This window comes from Ovis aries, chromosome 13 (assembly GCF_016772045.2).
Source record: "Ovis aries strain OAR_USU_Benz2616 breed Rambouillet chromosome 13, ARS-UI_Ramb_v3.0, whole genome shotgun sequence".
Lineage (NCBI taxonomy): Eukaryota > Metazoa > Chordata > Mammalia > Artiodactyla > Bovidae > Ovis > Ovis aries.
Genome location: NC_056066.1, coordinates 74,357,295 through 74,379,765, shown reverse-complemented (window position 1 = coordinate 74,379,765; position 22,471 = coordinate 74,357,295). Strand labels below are relative to the sequence as shown.

The 22,471-nt window shown below is 44.8% G+C and overlaps 1 protein-coding gene across 1 annotated transcript; it reads left to right on the top strand.

Moving 5' to 3' along the window:
* The first annotated feature begins 2,815 nt into the window (after positions 1-2,815).
* Positions 2,816-22,040, top strand: LOC106990163 (eppin-like). The gene is made up of 6 exons (XM_042230195.2): positions 2,816-2,954; positions 4,689-4,820; positions 11,069-11,236; positions 19,137-19,268; positions 20,872-21,039; positions 21,707-22,040. Exons 1-6 carry the CDS (start codon positions 2,864-2,866, stop codon positions 21,727-21,729), a joined length of 714 nt encoding a protein of 237 aa, XP_042086129.1. The 5' UTR covers positions 2,816-2,863; the 3' UTR covers positions 21,730-22,040.
* The last annotated feature ends 431 nt before the right edge of the window (positions 22,041-22,471 follow it).

The window sequence follows — 22,471 nt, the reverse complement described above, 5'->3', positions numbered from 1 at the left end:
TTGAAACAGCTCAACTGGAATTCCATCACCTCCACCAGCTTTGTTCGTAGTGATGCTTTCTAAGGCCCACTTAACTTCACATTCCAAGATGTCTGGCTCTAGATGAGTGATCACACCATCATGATTATCTGGGTCATGAAGATCTTTTTTGTACAGTTCTTCTGTGTATTCTTGCCACCTCTTCTTAATATCTTCTGCTTCTGTTAGGTCCAGACCATTTCTGTCCTTTATCGAGCCCATCTTTGCATGAAATGTTCCCTTGCTATCTCTAATTTTCTTGAAGAGATCTCTAGTCTTTCCCATTCTGTTCTTTTCCTCTATTTCTTTGCATTGATCACTGAAGAAGGCTTTCTTATCTCTTCTTGCTATTCTTTGGAACTTTCCTATATCTTTCCTTTTCTCCTTTGCTTTTTGCCTCTCTTCTTTTCACAGCTATTTATTTGTAAGTCCTCCCCAGACAGCCATTTTGCTTTTTTGCATTTCTTTTCCATGGGGATGGTCTTGATCCCTGTCTCCTGTACAATGTCACAAACTTCATTCCATAGTTCATCAGGCACTCTATCTATCAGATCTAGGCCCTTAAATCTATTTGTCACTTCCACTGTATAATCATAAGGGATTTGATTTAGGTCATACCTGAATGGTCTAACGGTTTTCCCTACTTTCTTCAATTTAAGTCTGAATTTGGCAATAAGGAATTCATGATCTGAGCCACAGTCAGCTCCCAGTCTTGTCTGTGCTGACTGTATAGAGCTTCTCCATCTTTGGCTGCAAAGAATATAATCAATCTGATTTTGGTGTTGACCATCTGGTGATGTCCATGTGTAGAGTCTTCTCTTGTGTTGTTGGAAGAGGGTGTTTGCTATGACCAGTGCATTTTCTTGGCAAAACTCTAGCAGTCTTTGCCCTGCTTTATTCCACATTCCAAGGCCAAATTTACCTGTTACTCCAGGTGTTTCTTGACTTCCTACTTTTGCATTCCAGTCCCCTATAATGAAAAGGACATCTTTTTTGGGTGTTAGTTCTAGAAGGTCTTGTAGGTCTTCATAAAACTGTTCAACTTCAGTTTCTTCAGCGTTACTGCTTGGGGCATAGACTTGGATTATCGTGATATTGAATGGTTTGCCTTGGAGATGAACAGAGATCATTCTGTCGTTTTTGAGATTGCATCCAAGTACTGCATTTTGGACTCTTTTGTTGACCATGATAGCTACTCCATTTCTTCTGAGGGATTCCTGCCCGCAGTAGTAGATGTAATGGTCATCTGAGTTAAATTCACCCATTCCAGTCCATTTTAGTTCACTGATTCCTAGAATGTCAACGTTCACCCTTGCCATCTCTTGTTTGACCACTTCCAATTTGCCTTGATTCATGGACCTGACATTCCAGGTTCCTATGCAATATTGCTCTTTATAGCATCAGATCTTGCTTCTATCACCAGTCACATCCACAACTGGGTATTGTTTTTGCTTTGGCTCTATCCCTTCATTCTTTCTGGAGTTATTTCTCCAATGATTTCCAGTAGCATATTGGGCACCTAATGACCTGGGGAGTTCCTCTTTTGGTATCCTATCATTTTGCCTTTTCCTACTGTTCATGGGGTTCTCAAGGCCAGAATACTGAAGTGGATTTCTTTGGAAGGAATGATGCTAAAGCTGAAGCTCCAGTATTTTGGACACCTCATGAGAAGAGTTGACTCATTGGAAAAGACTCTGATGCTGGGAGAGATTGGGGGCAGGAGGAGAAAGGGACGACCGAGGATGAGATGGCTGGATGGCATCACGGACTCGATGGACATGAGTCTGAGTGAACTCCATGAGATGGTGATGGACAGGGAGGCCTGGCGTGCTGCGATTCATGGGGTTTCAAAGAGTCGGACACGACTGAGCGACTGAACTGAACTGAACTGAACTACCAGGACTGATTGATGGGCTGGGGTTCTGGGTTCCGTAGCTGAAGGAAAGCTGACAAGTCCTACAGCAACACCCCTTTCTCTCCCACAGCCCGTCTGTTAGTTAGAGGTCCATTAGTTAGTTAAAAACCAGAAACTCTGCTGTGTTATTGACCTTTACTGAGTTATGGTCTCTCAGGCAGGTCTCTTCCCTTCAAAGTTCCCCATCAGACAACAGGGAGTTTGCACCAGATGGTAGATGCTCTGTATAAGCTCCAACCTTCCTGACCCTCCTTCCTGCTCTCAGGACAATGCAATCTTGACAAACGTTATCTGCAAACTCTGCTATCAGCTTGCTTCCTCCTCCCCACATCACTCTGGGGCAACATCTTTACTCTTTGGTCTTAGTCAAAGAGTTTGAGTGGAGTGAGCCAAAGAGAAAAAGGAGGATGGGAGGCCAGTGTGGGAGAGGGAGACAAAGAAACATAGGGACCATGGGAGACTTACAGAAACAAAGAGATACTAAGAGCTCAATAGACGCACATGGATCAAACAAAACAAGAGGGGGTGTGCCAGTTGGAATGGCAAATGAATAGAGAATGAGGTCATCCTACAGCTCTCAAAGTTACCAAGATGAAGACTTCTGATGGTGGCATTCACTCCTAAGCTAGCCTGGAAAGTGAGAGCAGCTTTGCCCACTTGCCCTGGTTGACCAGAAGACCCACTGCAGTTGAGGGGGCTAACAATCAAGAGCCACCTGTAAGAGACCCTTGCCCAGGGCTGTGGGGTGTGGATGCCAGCTAGTCACATCGATGACTTCAGGAACCCAGTGTTCCCATCAGGAAAGGAGGTGGCTGGCTTGACTCCAGCTCTCAAGTATCCAAGACACTGACCACTGAAAGATTAGGCTGGACAAAGGCAGCCAGACATTTTTATGATCTGGAACCACCAGCAGGACAGCTTTCCTTCAGAATGGAGTCTTCTGGACTTTTGAGCATCTTGGTGTTATCCCTCCTTCTAGTGAACGTCCAGGGACCTGCTCTGACTGATTGGTTCTTTCCCCGTAAGTACTGGGGTTTCAGCCCTTGCCCTGGAGAGAAAGAATATGGCTGGGAGGAAGAAAAAAGCTTTCCACCACCTTAGCCCTGGGCCTGGGTTAGGGATGAGGGAGATATTTGGGTTATTTTTCCCTTTTTCTTTTCTATGGAATTTCTCTTCAGTGAATGCAAGAATCCAGACCTGGGCAATTTGTATTTTCAGCCCCTTTGAAATGGAAGGTCTTTCTGAGTGGGGGTGGAGGGGAGGTGGGTTGGTGGGGTGGTGGGTTGGGTATCACAAAATCTAGCATTTAGGGGAGGGGCTATAAGGATCTGGGACTCCTAAGGGACTTTTCCCTCACTCTATGACAAAAATAGCCCCCTTTCTTGAAACGCACCTCTATTAACTCCTGATTCTTTCAAATGTAGTTCTAGAAAGTGTTCCCACCTCCATAGAGGTTCCTTGACTTTTCGAAGTTCCTTTGAATTTAAGGCAGTAATACTCCATGCCCGGCATGCTGCAGTCCATGGAGTCCCAAAGAGTCGGACACGACTGAGCGACTGAATAATGACAAATAGAGTAATATTGATAATTGCTACCATTTACTGAACATTCTGAAAGAAGGGATTTAAAGAGAGGGAGTCAGCCTTGGTGGGTACAAATTCTGCTTAAATTCCTTATGCTTCAGTTTCCTCATCTTCAAAATGGGGGCTATTAATAGAATTAGTGTCATAGAACAATTACGCCGGTTATATGAGATAACCTCTTTGAAATGGTTGAAATAGTGCTAGGCTATGGTTAACTTAACCAATATTAGTTAATATTACTGGGCATCTGTGACGATGATTAGAGCTTTACACGCTTTGTCTTAATTCTTCCTCACCTCTCTGTAAGGCTAAAAGGATTTTATAAATGAAGAAACCAAAGTTCAGAGACAGTAAGTTGTAAACCAAGAATGAGAATTAAAAAACCCAGCAGGCTGACTGCCAGGGTGAACAATATTGCTGCACAATAGCGCCCCCCAGAGGAACTCCCAAACACTGTTTTCTCAACCAGCCCAAAGCGACTAGATTGGCTTAGTTAGACCAATGGCTTTCAATGGGCCATTTTGCCTTCCAGGGAACATTGACAATGTCTAGAGGCTTTTTTGTTTGTCACAACCGGGGAGTGCTACCGGCAGTCTAGTAGGTAGAGGCCAGGGATGCTGCTAAACGTCCTACAATGGACGCCCTACAAAAGGACAACCTTCCTCTAGTGAAAGTGAAAGTGAAATTGAAATCGCTCAGTGGTGTCCGACTCTTTGTGACCCCAGGGACTGTAGCCTACCAGGCTCCTCTGTCCATGGGATTCTCCAGGCGATACTACTGGAGTGGATTGTCATTCCCTTCTCCAGGGGATCTTCCCGACCCGGGGATCAAACCTGGGTCTCCCGCATTATAGACAGACACTTAACCGTCTGAGCCACCAGGGAAGTCCCTCCTCTAGCCATCAAATAATTATCTGGCCCAAATGCCTCCAGTGCCTAGGTTGAGAAATCTTGCCTTAGCCGGTGGGGCTAGGGGAAAGGAGGCAGAGAGTGAGGGGTGGTCAGGAGAGAGGTTAGTGCAGGCAGTGCTGGGAAATAAATGAAAGCCCCCAGGAAAAGGACTCCTGGGGATGAGCAAAGCAAAAGGAAATTCCCCTGACTCCTCAGAATTGCCTTGGGTCTGGAGAAGGGTGGGCACTATGACTGTAAGACTCATTGTCAGTCTTTCCCTAGAGAGGTGTCCCAGAATCCAGAGTAATTGTGAATTCAAAGAAAGGGACGAATGTTCAAAGAGCAAAAAGTGCCCGAAGCATGAGAAGTGTTGCTTCTTCAGCTGCGGAAGAAAATGCATAAACCTCCAACAAGGTAAACAAATACTGAGAGTCTCAATAACCAGCCCCTTACCCATATCCTCCCTTTCTGCTCCTCTGGGCTGGCCCTGTCCCTTCTTCACTAAGGGCTGGTCTCTGAGCAAGATTGCTGGACTTGGGAAACTTGAAATTTAGATATATCACTGCCCTTATTTGACATTAGGGAGTATCTTCATCCTGTTGGGTCTCAGGTTCTGCAAGCAAAATCTAGGTATAAGGTTGGGATTGAACCAGAAAGTCTCATGGCTCCTTTCCACTCTTATTATTTTCTTACCCTTATGATTTTCTTAGTCCCCAGGGGGCCACTATTGGTTCACCATATATCAACATTGTTGCTGCAAATGATAATTAAGATGTTTGAATTTCTTAAAAATACAAAAAAATAGCTTTTGGCTCCAGATTCACTGCCTGCCTATACAAATCCACTTTAGCATTAAGAAATCTTTGCTGACCACTCCAGACCAGAGGGCCTATCCTTTGCTGAGGCAGTCTTACCTCCATGCCCATCTACCTCAGCTCCAGAAAGACTATCAAGGATTATTTTATTTTTTTAAATTAAAGTGTAATGTATACGTATTACATTATGCAATACATAATGTATATGTATTACATTGTATGTAGGGTCCCATCTCTGTTCACCTGAAACTACCATAACATTGTTAATCAACTGTACTTCAATAAAAAATAAAAAGTTTAAATTTTGAAAATAAAATAAAGGCAAAAGTTAAAGTATAGTTCCTTACAATGTTTCAGGTGTACAACAAAGTGATTCATATATATATATATATATATATATATATATTCTTTTCAGTTTCTTTTCCATTGTTAAGCATTACAAGATGCTGAATATAGTTCTATATGTGCTATACAGTAGCTCATTGTTGTTTATCTATTTTATATATAGTAGGATGTATCTATTAGTCCCAAACTCCTAATTTATCCCTTCTCCTTCCTTTCCCTTTTGGTGACCATAAGTTCGTCTTCTATGTCTGTTGAATTTATTAAGACTATCAGAGATTCTTTATTCACTCATTTAAGAAATGTTTGTTGAGTGTCTCTGAGACGTATAATAGGATTTGACTTATTATAAAGAGGTTGAGGAAGCCTTCCCTGAGAAAGTAAAACTAGAGTTGAGTTCAGAAGGATGGGTAGCAAAATTGGGGGAAAAGTGGGTGGAAGGGCTTCCAGGCACAGGCAGTGCACACGTACACAGTCTTGATGGATTCTGGCGTCCTGCCGTCAAGACTTTGTACATGAGCATGGACATGGTGAAAGGGAAAAAGGTTCTTGGTAGGTAGGTTCTTGTTGGACGAGGGTCTCACCTTGATCTTAAGATCAATGGAAATTCACTGAGGTGGGTGGGCACGTGGTGTGGCTTTTACTATGTCTACGAGGCGGGAATGGAGTGACTTGAACTTCTAGATGAAAAAAAAAAAGTGGTTTCTTGGACTAAGTAGCTGAGAGGGTCGGGAAGAGTCAGATGTGTCTGAAAGGGATGTAGAAAGTGAAGTCAACTTGGCAGTGGACAGGCAGATGGACAGTGGATTGTTCGTTTGCCTATAGTTTGAGGAATTCTGAATCCAGACTTCCTGAGTTCAAATCTTAGCTCCAGTTCTCACCAGCCTATTTATCTTGGGCAAATTAACCACTTTCCCTTGTGATGCCTCAGATTCTAGATAGCAAAAAGACTAATGTTAAAGGTTATTTGAAAGATTAAATATGCTTATGCAGGTGGAATGCTTAGGGCAATGCCTGGCGTCTAACAGATATGTGACACATGTTAGCTCACATTATTCAGTCATTCATGACTGGGAGCTCCTATATAACAGAGGCCATACTTTGTCTCTTTAAGCATTGAGCATGTAGTAGGTGCTCAAGGAATGACTTATTCAGTTCCAGTCAGGATACATTTTGTTTTACCCTCAGCATTTGCAAAATCCTACATGGACATCACCAGATGGTCAACACTGAAATCAGATTGATTATATTCTTTGCAGCCAAAGATGGAGACGCTCTCTACAGACAACAAAAACAAGACCAGGAGCTGACTGTGGCTCAGATCATGAACTCCTTATTACCGAATTCAGACTCAAATTGAAGAAAATAGGGAAAACCGCTAGACCATTCAGGTATGACCTAAATCAAATCCCTTATGATTATACAGTGGAAGTGAAAAATAGATTTAAGGGCCTAGATCTGAGAGATAGAGTGCCTGATGAAGTATGGAATGAGGCTCGTGACATTGTACAGGAGACAGGGATCAAGACCATCCCCATGGAAAACAAATGCAAAAAAGCAAAATGGCTCCCTGGGGAGGACTTACAAATAAATAGCTGTGAAAAGAAGAGAGGCAAAAGCAAAGGAGAAAAGGAAAGATATAGGAAAGTTCCAAAGAATAGCAAGAAGAGACAAGAAAGCCTTCTTCAGTGATCAATGCAAAGAAATAGAGGGAAACAACAGAATGGGAAAGACTAGAGATCTCTTCAAGAAAATTAGAGATACCAAGGGAACATTTCATGCAAAGATGGGCTCGATAACGGACAGAAACAGTATGGACCTAACAGAAGCAGAAGATATTAAGAAGAGGTGGCAAGAATACACGGAAGAACTATACAAAAAGATCTTCACGACCCAGATAATCACGATGGTGTGATCACTCATCTAGAGCCAGACATCTTGGAATGTGAAGTTAAGTGGGCCTTAGAAAGCATCACTACGAACAAAGCTAGTGGAGGTGATGGAATTCCAGTGGAGCTATTTCAAATCCTGAAAGATGATGCTGTGAAAGTGCTGCACTCAATATGCCAGCAAATTTGGAAAACTCAGCAGTGGCAACAGGACTGGAAAAGGTCAGTTTTCATTCCAGTCCCAAAGAAAGACAATGCAAAAGAATGCTCAAACTACTGCACAATTGCACTCATCTCACATGCTAGTAAAGTAATGCTCAAAATTCTCCAAGCCAGGCTTCAGCAATAAGTGAATCATGAACTCCCAGATGTTCAAGCTGGTTTTAGAAAAGGCAGGGGAACCAGAGATCAAATTACCAACATCCTCTGGATCATGGAAAAAGCAAGAGAGTTCCAGAAAGACATCTATTTCTGCTTTATTGACTATGCCAAAGCCTTTGACTGTGTGGATCACAAGAAACTGTGGAAAATTCTTCAAGAGATGGGAATACCAGACCACCTGACCTGCCTCTTGAGAAATCTGTATGCAGGTCAGGAAGCAACAGTTAGAAATGGACATGGAACAACAGGATGGTACCAAATAGGAAAAGGAGTATGTCAAGGCTGTATATTGTCACCCTGCTTATTTAACTTCTATGCAGAGTACATCATGAGAAACGCTGGACTGGAAGAAGCACAAGATGGAATCAAGATTGCCGGGAGAAATATCAATAACCTCAGATATGCAGATGACACCACCCTTATGGCAGAAAGTGAAGAGGAGCTAAAAGCCTCTTGATGAAAGTGAAAGAGGAGAGTGAAAAAGTTGGCTTAAAGCTCAACATTCAGAAAACAAAGATCATGGCATCCGGTCCCATCCCTTCATGGGAAATAGATGGGGAAACAGTGGAGACAGTGTTAGACTTTATTTTTCTGGGCTCCAAAATCACTGCAGATGGTGACTGCAGCCATGAAATTAAAAGACGCTGACTCCTTGGAAGAAAAGTTATGACCAACCTACATAGTATATTCAAAAGCAGAGACATTACTTTGCCGACTAAGGTCCATCTAGTCAAAGCTATGGTTTTTCCTGTGGTCATGTATGGATGTGAGAGTTGGACTGTGTAGAAGGCTGAGTGCCGAAGAATTGATGGTTTTGAACTGTGGTGTTGGAGAAGACTCTTGAGAGTCCCTTGGACTGCAAGGAGATCCAACCAGTCCATTCTGAAGGAGATCAGTCCTGGGATTTCTTTGGAAGGAATGATGCTAAAGCTGAAGCTCCAGTAGTTTGGCCACCTCATGTGAAGAGGTGACTCATTGGAAAAGACTCTGATGCTGGGAGGGATTGGGGGCAGGAGGAGAAGGGGACAACAGAGGATGAGATGGCTGGATGGCATCACGGACTCGATGGCTGTGAGTCTGAGTGAACTCCGGGAGATGGTGATGGACAGGGAGGCCTGGCATGCTGCTATTCATGGGGTCACAAAGAGTTGGACATGACTGAGCAACTGAACTGAACTGAACTGAACTGAACTGAACACTCTACATGACCACCTGCTAAGAATGGGGTTCCAAGATGAAATCAGACATGGTCTCTGCTCACTGCCTCAGAAGCTCACCACTTCATAGATGAGATGGGAGATGAAAAAAATGACAAACACACACACACAACTCGGAAGCACAGTAGAAAAATGCAGGATCAAGTTCGGCACCTGTGGGGTGTGGTGTGTAGAATGGGGTTCAAGATGCCATAGTGGAGTTGATGTCTGGGAAGGGTTTTGAAGGGAGAATAACAGTGTGATTAATGAACAATGGAAAGGTGGCAGAGGGAAAATGGAGTGAAAGGTGTGTGTGGGGGTTGTTGAAGATTGTGGAAGCCTGAAGCTCAAAAGGGGACTGTGGTAGGGGAGGAGGCCAGAGCGCCAAACAGGAGCCAGACAATGAAGTGTCTATAGGCCATGGAAGGCCTGCTCATGAAGTCAAGGTCTTAGCTGCGAAATGACTCAATTAGCTTGGTCTCGGATCCATCAGGTCCTTCTCTCTAGTGGGCAGCAGGAAGGACTGATTGTAGGAGCCAAGGATAGAGGCTGGAAGATCAATCTGAGGCTCTCCCGACAGCCTGAGACTTCAGGAGAGGGGCAGACAGGTGAGCTTTGAGAAGGTAAAAATCAACAGGACTCAACTGTTTAGCTGTGGGCATTGACTCTTGGGGAACTTATCGTTTAGCTCGGACCTGTGTTAGTTTGCTAGGACTGTTGTAGCAAAATACCACCAACAAGATGGCTTAAACTACAGAAATGTATTGTCTCACCATTCAGCAGGCTAGAAGTTCAGGGTCAAGTGTTGGCAAATTGGTTGGTTCTTTGTCAGGTGGGGAGGGAGAATCTGTGTCACACCTCTTCCTCTAACTTCTGGTGGTTTGCTGGCAATCTCTGGTGTTCCATGCCATGGAGATCCCTTATCTTCATGTTCACATGGTGTCCTCCCTGTGTGTGTGTGTCGGTGTCAGAATTTACCCTTTTTATTATTAACTTTTTTATTGGAGTATAATTAATTTACAATGTTATCTTACTTTCAGGTGTACCGTACAGTGAATCAGTAATACATTTATCCACTATTTTTAAGATGCTTTTCCCATATAGGCCATTAGAAAATATTGAGTAGAGTTCCCTGTGCTATACAGTGGGTCTTTACTAGTTATCTGTTAGCATTTGTCCTTTTTAAGGGACACCAGTCATTTTGGATTAGGGGCCCATCCCATCCCAGTATAGCCTCATCTTAACTACTGATATAGGCCCCAATTTTATTTCCAAACACGGTCCTTCTGAGGTGCTGAGGGCTAGGTCTTCAATGTTTGAACTGGAATTGTGTGTAGGGGGGTACTCAATCCATAACAGGACAGAAGCTAACTGCAGGGAAAAAAGGGGCTTGACAATCTGAAAAACTACCCCTTGCATTCCCTGCATGGACTTGCCCTTGATTCTGACTCCATATTCTCTTTCTTTGGCATGGTTTGGAGGGAAGAGTAAGTGGCTTATAATTTGGCATTTTTGAGCACTCCTGTATCCATTCAGAATGAAATTCTCACCAGGCGCTGCACTAGAAACTGCACATTTAGATACAGTCAAGGAGCTCACAACTTAGCGGGCCTTGAGGGTGATCTTATTTGCACCTCAGGACATCCCCAGGTGATGAGCAGGGTGGGAGTTTGCATCCTCATTTTACTGAAGTCAAGGACAAGACTGGTAATGTGGGAGGTCAATGTGCATGCCCCGAGTTAAGCGCACAGCCCTGAAAACAGAGGCTCCTCACTCTCTGGGGAGACAGTCCAGTGACCTGAAGAGAAGGTGGGGACCTGACCTGATGTTCCCTGGGGATGCAGACAGCCAAACAGCTTTGTTCTGCTCTACAAATGGGCAAATATATCAATGGAACTGGGCTCCCGAGGTGTGAAAAGGTAAAAGGAGCCTGTTTGGTTTCGTCTGTGCTAGTTACTAGGGGGAGAATAACAGCTGCTGTTTTGTGGGTTTTTTTGGTGTGGGCACTTTAAAACCTCAACTCTGGCATCTCCCTGCAGACATATGCAGTATGCCCAAAGAAGCTGGCCCGTGCATGGCTCTTTTCCATCGTTGGTGGTATGATAAGACAAATAATACTTGCTCCAGCTTCATCTATGGTGGTTGTAGAGGAAACAATAACAACTTCCAATCCCAAGCCGTGTGCCAGAGTGCCTGTTCCACAAAGGGTGAGTCCCAGGGGCCCCAGTCTCTCATCCTTGCCAGGGTCACTCAGAGGGGAAGTCGGAGTGTTGCTTGGCCCATTCCAGGATAGTTGCATCCTTGACAGACCAGGTGAAGACCAGGAACTGACCAGCTCTGATCAGCAGGTAAGAATGAGCCTTGCAGAGGGTGGGACCATGGCTTGTTGGGAAACTGAGGTTGGGAGGGGATGTGGTTGTGGATCAAAGCTGGCAAGTATTAGGAGTAGGAGAGGATGCAGACATGGTGAGGTCTCAGAGACTAACTTCAGAGAGATCACAGGACATCCAGCCTAGTGCTAGACAGGTGGACCAATCAACCCTTCTAGGCCATCAATTTCCCCTCATGACTCTTCGCCAGCAACCCACTCCCAGCCACATCCCATTCAGAGTTTTCCAGGGAAACCTACTTCCTTTTAGTCTCCTGTGAGAAGATGTACAAACATAACTTCAAGATTAGTTTGGAAAATAAGCTGAGTCCTAGAAGCTCAGCTGGTCCTATCCTCTGTTCTCAACAGGCTCTAATTCCTGAATGTGAAATGATACACTGCAACCGCCACTGGGATTCAGTTTATGACCAAGCGCTGTCCGTGTGCCTGCAGACGATCCAGGCTGGCTTCCACTGTTCTACTTCCAGTGTTCCAAGGCCTGAGAGCGTCCCTAAACTGAATCCTGGTGCCTGTCTCCCCTTTCTCCATCTCAGCCTCTTTTTAGACATAATCTTTCTCTTTTGATCCCATCTCTATGCTTCTTATCTTTATGTCCAACTTCTAGAACTGCTTGTTCTGTGAAGCTCTCATTTTTCCCAATAAAGCACTTAATTTAGTCCTGTGCCTCTGAGCCTGAATGATTTGTCTATTGGCATATTACACTTTCTGGTGACATCATTAAAGGAAATGAAGATACTCAGAACCTTGAGAGTTGAGGATTCCAGGGACGTTGCTATACGACTCCTCTGTTTTTTCAAAGCATCATATGACTCTTAAGGCAAGGGCTCTTGGGTGCTGCTTCTTTCTAGGAGAAGGGCATGGGTGAAAGTAAGTTTATTTGGGATCTTTCAAGAAATACAAATTGAGGAGTGGGATAGTGATACAAGGAAGAGAGGAGCTGATTATATGTTGGTTACCGTGGTGGGAAAATGCAGCTTAATCCCATTAGGGACCTTCCAAAGAACCTTGTAAAACCTGCCTCTGAATTTTCTTCATTCATGAGGAAGCTGAGGTGTTTAGTCATTGACTTTCATCCTCTATTGGATGCATGTTTGTTGTTAAATCCCTCACTCTTCCAGACTCTTCTGCATGCAAGCTGACCAAGTTCCTAGGAAGTTAGAAAGAACTCAGAGCAGAGAAGCAGAGCTCTGATACTTGTGGGAAGCTATTGGTGTGCATCGGATATTATTCAGCCATTGGAACTTCCATGGTCGCCCAGTAGTTGGGACTCTGCGCTTCCACTGCAGGGGGTGTGCGTTCAATTGCTTGTCAGGGAACAGAGATCCTGTGTGCTGTGTGATGTGGCCAAAAACAAAACAAAATTTAGACATGAAAAGGAATGAAGCACTAATGCAGGCTACACTGTGGATGAACCTCAAAAACATTCTGCTAAGAAGTCACACAGGGGCAGTGGCCGAGAGGAGCTACCCGACATCTGAGGTCGGGGTGGTGGCCAAGAGGAGCTACCCCACGTCCGAGGTTGGGGTGGCGGCAGAGAGGAGCTACCCCATGTCCGAGGTCAGGGTGGCAGCAGAGAGGAGCTACCCCATGTCTGAGGTAAGGAGCAGCGGCTGCGCTTTGCTAGAGCAGCGGTGAAGAGATACCCAACGTCCAAGGTAAGAGAAACCCAAGTAAGACCGTAGGTGCTGAGAGAGGGCAGACACACTGAAACCACAATCACAAACACTAGCCAATTTGATCACACGGATCACAGCCTTGTCTAACTCAATGAAAGTAAGCCATGCTGTGTGGGGCCACCCAAGACGGACGGGTCAGGGTGGAGAGGTCTGACAAAATGTGGCTCACTGGAGAAGGGAATGGCAAACCACTTCAGTATTCTTGCCTTGAGAACCCCATGAACAGTATGAAAAGGCAAAGAGATAGGACACTGAAAGAGGAACTCCCCAGGTCAGTAGGTGCCCAATATGCTACTGGAGATGAGTGGAGAAATAACTCCAGAAAGAATGGAGGGATGGAGGCAAAACAAAAACAACACCCAGTTGTGGATGTGACTGGTGATAGAAGAGAAGTCTGATGCTGTAAAGGGCAATATTGCATAGGAACCTGGAATGTTAGGTCCATGAATCAAGGCAAATTGGAAGTGGTCAAACAGGAGGTGACAAGAGTGAGCGTTGACATTCTAGGAATCAGCGAACTAAGATGGACAGGAATGGGTGAATTTAACTCAGATGACCATTATATCTACTATTGTGGGCAGGAATCCCTTAGAAAATGGAGTAGCCATCATAGTCAAGAAAAGAGTCCAAAATTCAGTACTTGAATGCAATCTCAAAAACAACAGAATGATCTCTGTTCGTCTCCAAGGCAAACCATTCAATATCATGGTAATCCAAGTCTATGCCCCGACCAGTAACACTGAAGAAGCTGAAGTTGAACAGTTTTATGAAGACCTACAAGACCTTCTAGAACTAACACCCAAAAAAGATTTCCTTTTCATTATAGGAGACTGGAATGCAAAAGTAGGAAGTCAAGAAACACCTGGAGTAACAGGCAAATTTGGCCTTGGAGTACAGAATGAAGCAGGGCAAAGGCTAATAGAGTTCTACCAAGAGAACTCACTGGTCATAGCAAACACCCTCTTCCAACAACACAAGAGAAGACTCTACACATGGACATCACCAGATGATTGACACTGAAATTAGATTGATTATATTCTTTGCAGCCAAAGATGGAGAAGCTCTATACAGTCAGCACAGATAAAACTGGGAGCTGACTGTGGCTCAGATCATGAATTCCTTGTTGCCAAATTCAGACTGAAATTGAAGAAAGTGGGGAAAACCACTAGACATTCAGATATGACCTAAATCAAATCCCTTATGACTATACAGTGAAAGTGAGAAATAGATTTAAGGGACTAGATCTGATAGACAAGAGTGCCTGATGAACTATGGAATGAGGTTTGTGACATTGTGCAGGAGACAGGGATCAAGACCATCCCCAAGAAAAAGAAATGCATAAAAGCAAAATGGCTGTCTGAGGAGGCCTTACAAATAGCTGTGAAAAGAAGGGAAGTGAAAAGCAAAGGAGAAAAGGAAAGATCCACCATTTGAATGCAAAGTTCTAAAGAATAGCAAGGAGAGATAAGAAAGCCTTCCTCAGTGATCAGTGCAAAGAAATAGGGAAAACAATAGAATGGGAAAGACTGGAGATCTCTTTAAGAAAATTAGAGATACTAAGGGAACATTCATGCAAAGATGGGCTCAATAAAGGACAGAAATGGTATGGACCTAACAGAAGCAGAAGATATCAAGAAGAGGTGGCAAGAATACACAGAAGAATGGTACAAAAAAGATCTTCATGACCCAGATAATCATGATGGTGTGATCACTCACCTAGAGCCAGACATCTTGGAATGTGAAGTCAAGTGGGCCTCCACAAACAAAGCTAGTGGAGGTGATGGAATTCCAGTTGAGCTATTTCAAATCCTGAGAGATGATGCTGTGAAAGTGCTTCACTCAATATGCTAGCAAATTTGGAAAACTCAGCAATGGCCACAGGACTGGAAAAGGTCAGTTTTCATTCCAATCCCAAAGAAAGGCAATGCCAAAGAATGCTCAACCTACTGCACAATTGCACTCATCTCACATGCTAGTAAAGTAATGCTCAAAATTCTCCAAGCCAGGCTTCAGCAATACATGAACCATGAACTTCCAGATGTTCAAGCTGGTTTTAGAAAAGGCAGAGGAACCAGAGATCAAATTGCCAACATCCACTGGATCATGGAAAAAGCAAGAGAGTTCCAGAAAAACATCTATTTCTGCTTTATTGACTATGCCAAAGCCTTTGACTGTGTGGATCACAAGAAACTGTGGAAAATTCTGAGAGAGATGGGAATACCAGACCACCTGACCTGCCTCTTGAGAAATCTGTATGCAGGTCTGGAAGCAACAGTTAGAACTGGACATGGAACAGCAGACTGGTTCCAAATAGGAAAAGGAGTATGTCAAAGCTGTGTATTGTCACCCTGTTTATTTAATTTATATGCAGAGTACATCATGAGAAATGCTGGGCTGGAGGAAGCACAAGCTGGAATCAAGATTTCCAGGAGAAATATCAATAACCTCAGATATGCAGATGACACCACCCTTATGGCAGAAAGTGAAGAGGAGCTAAAAAGCCTCTTGATGAAAGTGAAAGAGGAGAGTGAAAAAGTTGGCTTGAAGCTCAACATTCAGAAAACGAAGATCATGGCATCTGGTCCTATCCCTTCATGGCAAATAGATGGGGTAACAGTGTCAGACTATTTTTCTGGGCTTCAAGATTACTGCAGATGGTGATTGCAGCCATGAAATTAAAAGACACTTACTCCTTGGAAGGAAAATTATGACCAACCTAGACAGCATATTGAAAAGCAGAGACATTACTTTGCCAGCAAAAGTCCATCTAGTCAAGGCTATGGTTTTTCCAGTGGTCATGTATGGGTGTGAGAGTTGGACTATAAAGAAAGCTGAGTGCAGAAGAATTGATGCTTTTGAACTGTGGTGTTGAAGAAGACTCTTGAGAGTCCCTTGGACTGCAAGGAGTTCCAACTAGTCCTTCCTAAAGGAGATCAGTCCTGGGTGTTCATTGGAAGGACTGATGTTGAAGCTGAAACTCCAATACTTTGGCCACCTGATGCCGAGAGCTGACTCATTGGAAAAGACCCTGATGCTGGGAAAGATTGAGGGCAGGAGGAAAAGGGGATGACAGAGGATGAGATGGCTGGATGGCATCATCGACTCAATGGACATGGGTTTGGGTGGCCTCCAGGAGTTGGTGATGGACAGGGAGGCCTGGTGTGCTGTGGTTCATGGCGTCGCAAAGAGTCGGACACGACTGAGCGACAGAACTGAAGAAGTTACATACAAAAGGTCATATACTATGAGATTCCATTTACATGAACTATCCAGAACAGGTAAATCCATAAAGATAAGAAGAGAATAGTGGTTGCTAGGGGCTGGAATAGGCTGGAGAGGGTGTAGAGTGACTGCTAATGGTATGAGGTTTTCTTTGGGAGTGATGAAAATGTTTTGGAATTAATAAAGGTGAAAGTTGTGTAATGTTACGAAGGTACTGAAAAGCTACTGAACTGTTACTTTAAAATTCTTAATTTTATGTAATGTGAATTCCACCCCAGTTTAAGACATGGATTAGGAAAAAAAATAATGAACTAGATCTGTCTCCTACAGCTGCAGGTAAAATCAGAGACAAGCCAAGAATATGACCTATGGATGCTGCAAGCCTTAAATTGGAAAGTTCAACAGAACATTCTTCAGGCCCCACTGCTGCAGCTAGCTATGAGGTCATAACTGACATTTATCCCCCCCTCCACCACTGCCTGCATCACTGATTCCAAATTACACTCAGAGGTGATAGAAGCTCTCTATTAGCTATAACCTCCTCTCCAGCTTTCAAAGCACCACAACTTTAACAGGCACTTTCTGAAGATTTGGTTCATTTTCAAATCAGCCTGTTTCTTCCCCGACATGCTACCCATGACAATACCTTTACTCTCTGACAATGATTAAAGAACGGTGATGCCTATCCAATTAGGTGGTGCTGTGGTAAAGAATCCACCCATCAATGCAGGAGATGCAGGGATCTTTGATCCCTGAGTCAGGAAAATCCCCTGGAGAAGGAAATGGCAACCCACTCCAGGATTCTTGCCTGGAAAATCCCATGGACAAAGGAGCCTAGCGGGTTACAGTCCATGGGGTCACAAAGAATTGGACGCAACTGAACGCCTAAGCACACACACGCAACGAAAAGGGGTGGCCCCCAAAGAAGGAAGAGAAAGACAGAAGAGGGATGAATGGCAGGGAGAAAGAAACCCAGACAGAGGGAAATGCAAAGAAAAAGAGAGAAATAATAGGCAGCAAAAGAGAAAGGTGTTGAGAGAAGGAAAAACAAACAAGCAAAAGCAGTGTGAGAAAAATAAGCAGACCAAAACAGATACGTCAGGAGAAGAGTAAGATTAGAAGGGGACAAGAGAACTGGGATCCTCGTGATCTCCAGACTCCCCCTGGAAAACAGAAGATCCTGAAATCAAATATGCCCTTCTGCCTAGGGGGTCTAGAAGCCCCTGACAAGCTTTGTCCTTCTCCGTGGTTGAAAAGAGGGAGCTGCCCATCAAAGAGCTCTTCCCCGCAAGGGTTGACGTTGTGGGAGTCAGCTAGTCCCACTGATGGCCTCCGGGGCTTGTCGTTCCCCAGGAGAGGGAGTGTGGCTGGCTTGGCTCCAGTGATGTATGGTTTCCTGGAGTGTCAAGCTAGGCTGGGGCAGCCAAAGTTCAGAAGCAGAAGCTGCAGAGCAGGAGTTCCTGGTTTTGATGCTGCCAGGCAGGCGAGTCCCTCCTGAAATGGGGTTCCTCGGAGTTTTGCCAATCCTGATACTATTCATTATCTTGGGGGGTGTTCAGAAACCTGGGCTGGTGGAGGCATTCTTTCTAAGTAAGTATCAAAGTAAGTATCAAAGCAAGATTGAAGACTCAGTCTTCCTAGTGGAGAAATAGAGCTTGGCTGGGAGGAAGGAAAAGAAATTTTTGCTGATGAGAAATGTGTTCCCCCACCTCTGTCTGGAATCCTGGGGGAGAAAGAAGAACCATATCCGGAGACCTCCTTTTAGCTCCTTTCCTCCCGGTTAAGATGTCCTTGGTGAATGCAGGAACCCGAGCCTGTGGCAACTGACTTCCCACCATAATTATGAGAGGGCTTCTTCCTGGAAGGGTTTGGATGAAACAGACTAAGGGAATTCGGGAAAATTCCCCATAAGAAAGGCTACTCCCTGCCCCCAGCACCACCTTCATCAACTTCTAGGTCTTCTCACTGTAGCCCTCCAAAATTTCCCCACCCCCACCTCCACACCTACAGGGGATCTTTGCCTTTGGGGTAAAGAAGGGTCTTTGAAAGCCCCCTGGAATGCTGACATAATGAAGACCCCTGCCATTAGCAGCAGAGAGAAACTGAGCCCTCAGACAGCAGTGGAGCCACACACGGCAGGGCCAAATCTTGTTTCACTCCCTGGTAGCCGTGTGAACTTGGCAAGTTTACAGCACCTCCTTTTTTACACAATGTGAATGGACAAAGCTTACCCAGAAGAGCTGTAAGGAGGACTGAAGAGAAATGAACAGGGACACAGTAAACCCTTAATCAATACTGGTTATAATGATGAGCAGGAGGAGGATGGGGATGGTGGATGGGGATGCTGATGATGTCCCGGGCGGCTTGACGATGGCTTTACAAGGTTTGTCACATGAATCTTCCACACAGCCCTCTCGGCAAATGAAGAAAATCAGGGTTCAGGGACAGTTCCTGCCAAACGGAGGGATGCACAGAATTCAAAAGCCCTGCTTCCAGAAAGGGAGTTTGCAACCACTGAGAGCTGCAACCCCACTGCCCCCAGCCAGGGAACATCCAAATACGGGAAGGCCAAGTGACAAGGATAGTCCTGGGACAAGCATCTCTGTCCCTGGAACCTTATGGATGATGGGTTTGGAGATCAGATGTTGAGCGGTTATGTGGTTGGGAGTGGGGGTATCGCTGGGGAAATTCTGAGCTCCCTGAAGGTGAGAAGTGAAGTAAAAACAGGTTCCCTCCTTTGGTGATGGTGTCCTGGTCCTGGGAAGGGGGGAGCTCCAGCCCCTTCAAGGTTCCAGACGAGTATATCCTTTTGTCCCTCAGGGCAGTGTCCCCGAAACAGGGTAAGATGTGAAATACAAGAAAGAGACCTATGTATGAACAGCAGAGATTGCCCAAAGAAGATGAAATGTTGCCCGTTTAGCTGTGGAAAGAAATGTTTAGATGTCAACAAAGGTAACTCACCAATCCCCTGTATTACCTGACACCCTCCCCCCTCCCCCCACTTTCTGCCACCTGCTCTGGTATTGTCGTTCTCCTCCCCTGGTTTGCTAATGACTGGTCTCTGACCAAGAGACCGGGTGCATCTTCCGCTACTGCCAAGTCGCTTCAGTCATGTCCGACTCTGTGGGACCCCATAGATGGCAGCCCACCAGGCTCCCCTTCCCTTGGAGTCTCCAGGCAAGAGTATTGGAGTGGGTTGCCATTGCCTTCTCCAAAGCATGAAAGTGAAAAGTGAAAGTGAAGTCGCTCAGTCGTGTCCGACTCTAAGCGACCCCATGGACTGCAGCCTACCGGGCTCCTCCACCATGGGGTTTTCCAGGCAAGAGTACTGGAGTGGGGTGCCATTGCCCTCTCCGGGGTGCATCTTCAACTTGGCACAAATCCTGTCAGTGCTGGGCTGGGGAGGGTGTTGACAGAAGTGGGTTTTATCTCATTTCTGCCTCTATTTAGGCGTGTGATGTGAGTAATGTAATTTTTCCTCTAAGGGTCTTAGTTTTCCTGTTTCTAAGAAGGGTGTGAGTATTTTGTGATCCTCTGAGATGCTAAGTAGCTACTGAAGTCTCATCAAATGCCAGCATGGTGGCAGGTGACATGATAGCTATAAAAAATAGGTATATAATCTGTATTTCCTAGCTTCTTTTCTGGTCTCTCTGTCTGTAGAAATTCTGGATGCCTCTCCTAGACATCTTTGATCTCCTACACTCTTTTCTCTCTGCCCATATTGTTGAGCTCTAAAGAAGACCTTGTTCATCAAGGGTTATTCATTCATTAAACAAACATTTACTAGTGGTCCTGACACCCATGATGGGCTCCACTTGTTCAGTGTAGCCGGGGGGACAGAAAAGGAATCCGTGATCTAAGATCTGAAAGAGGGATAGAAGGTAGGAAAAATGGAAGGGCAGACGTTTCTGGCATAGGGAACAGCATGTGCAAAGGCCCTGTGTGAGAAGACACCATTCTCAAGCTAGGAAGCCCAGAGAGCAGAGAAGAGCATGAGTATGGTAAGAGATGAGATCGATAAAGCTAGAGTTGGTAGAGAAAGCTCTGACAAGGCAGGGCCTTGCCAGTCAGAGTAAAGGATCTGGCTTCAGTGTTAAAAGCAACAGACTATCTACATTCAAATCCCTTACAATCTATATGTGACCTTAGGGAAGTGACTTAGCCGCTCTGAGTCTCAGTTTGTTCATCTGAAAAATGAAGATGATAAGAGGACCTACCTCATAAGACTATGTGTTAATATATGTCAAGTACTGAGAACAGTGTCTGACCATTTAATAACTGTGTGCTCATCGTGCTTCAGACTCTGAGGTTCTAAAGAACTCTATTTGTACCTCCTAGGACTGTGCACAAAACAGTTGTTCAGTAAATGCTTCCATTCAGGATTTTTTACTGTAAACATTCCTGAAGCATCCATGCAGGATAAGTTCTGTGCGTGCGCTAAAATTTTCATGCCTCTGCATTCTGCTGCCCTCCCACCCCATGCCTTTGCACGTGCTTGGAATGTTCCTTAGGGAGGCAGACATCCAAACAGCTCTGCCCCTCAATCTCCCTGCAGATGTGTGCACTTTGCCAAAGGTTCCTGGCCCCTGCAACGCCTTCTTTGTGCGCTGGTGGTACGATGAGCAAAAAGAAACCTGCTCCTCATTTATCTATGGAGGTTGCCAAGGGAACAATAACAACTTCCAATCTGAAAGTGTCTGCCAAGCTATCTGCCCCCGGAGAAGTAAGTCCCAGTCTCCATGCTAACTTGGGCCACCCTGGGAGGCCTGGTGTTGACCGGTCCCTTCCAGAAGCCTGGCAGTCTTGGGGCTTGTGATCCAGAGGTAAGAATGCAGCTCACAGAAGGGTAAGTAGAGGATGTTTTGGGAAAGAGAGGGTGGGAAAGGGAACAGTGGTCAAAGGGATGTGGGTGAATATGAAATGAATGGTGGGTACAGACAGAGTAAGCAGAGGTGGTGGAGTAGCTGAGATCAAGTCAGAAGAAGGCCCAGTGAACTGACCCAGAGCTGGGCACCATGCACCAGCCAGTCGCTCCAGGCCTTAACTTCTATCAAACCTCGTCACTGATTCTTTTTATTTTCTTAAGGTGATTATAGCCAGGGCAACCACATGCTTTATTGACCAAACCAAGATACTTTTAAGAGTGAAAGGAGATGCCATTAATTATTACAGTGGGAACAACAGGCATAAACTGGGACTATGGGAAAAGCCAGAGCACACGATCACTCTATGAGCCCCTGAAGACACTCCGCTTCTGTTTTCTCTCCCTGTGAAATGATATAAAAATGATACCATCTCCTTTCTTCCATTAATTGCAAGCTATGGTCCTGAAGGTGAGAAGGGCCCCAGCATCTCACCAGAACATCATTTTTCATCCTGTTGTCTTGCAGAGTCAGTCAGCTGGCTGGGATAAAGACAGCTGGAACAACCTCCAGGATTTGGCTCTTATTCCAGGGATCTCTCCAGGTGTGCCTGACAGACGTTCCATGTTGGCTTCCACTAGTCAAATCTTAGCTGCGAAGACCTTGGTGGTTCCCTTGAGGAGCCCCATGATTTGCTGACATCCTTTCCTCCAGCTCAGCTACTGTTCAAACATAACGCCCTTTGCTCTTTGATCCCTTCGCAGTGTGTGATCCTATTTCTTCAACTTTCAGGACCCCCATTTATCCTTTGGAAACCTCCAGTCCCCCCCACCCCCGCAATAAAGTGCTCTGTGAGATCTGAGTTCTCTGTGGCTGAATAATTCACATCTGTTCCCTCTGTAGAGAACATGTCATTGGATCTCCCAGTGACACCAATGGAGGGACAGAGGATGAAAATCCTGAAGAGGGCTGGTGGTATTTTTGTCCCGGTGCAATTGCCATAAATCTGCTTAAGAATGGAAACAGAGCAGGTCCATGTTCTGTCTGGACTAAATCGTAGAAGTTCCTTTAAAACGGAATCCACATTAAATTTAAAAGTGAATATTATTTCGAGTGAGAAAGGAAATTACACCAACTGCAAAATTTAAAAAGCTAGCTAGTACTACTAATTGCACAAAATCCATTTAGATGAATTATCAACTTTTTAAAATGTGGGACGTTATTTCTGTAAAAGTCAATGTCTATGGAAAGATAATTCAGTCTTTGATTTACTGCAGCTGATCAAAAGATGAC

What these genes read in the sequence shown, in the direction of transcription:
- LOC106990163 (XM_042230195.2), top strand. Translation starts at nt 2,864, where the DNA reads ATGGAGTCTTCTGGACTTTTGAGCATCTTGGTGTTATCCCTCCTTCTA. An exon ending in ATGTTTAGATGTCAACAAAG is followed by an intron (nt 19,269 to 20,871) that starts GTAACTCACCAA and finishes ATCTCCCTGCAG; the next exon opens with ATGTGTGCACTTTGCCAAAG. An exon ending in AGCTATCTGCCCCCGGAGAA is followed by an intron (nt 21,040 to 21,706) that starts GTAAGTCCCAGT and finishes GTTGTCTTGCAG; the next exon opens with AGTCAGTCAGCTGGCTGGGA.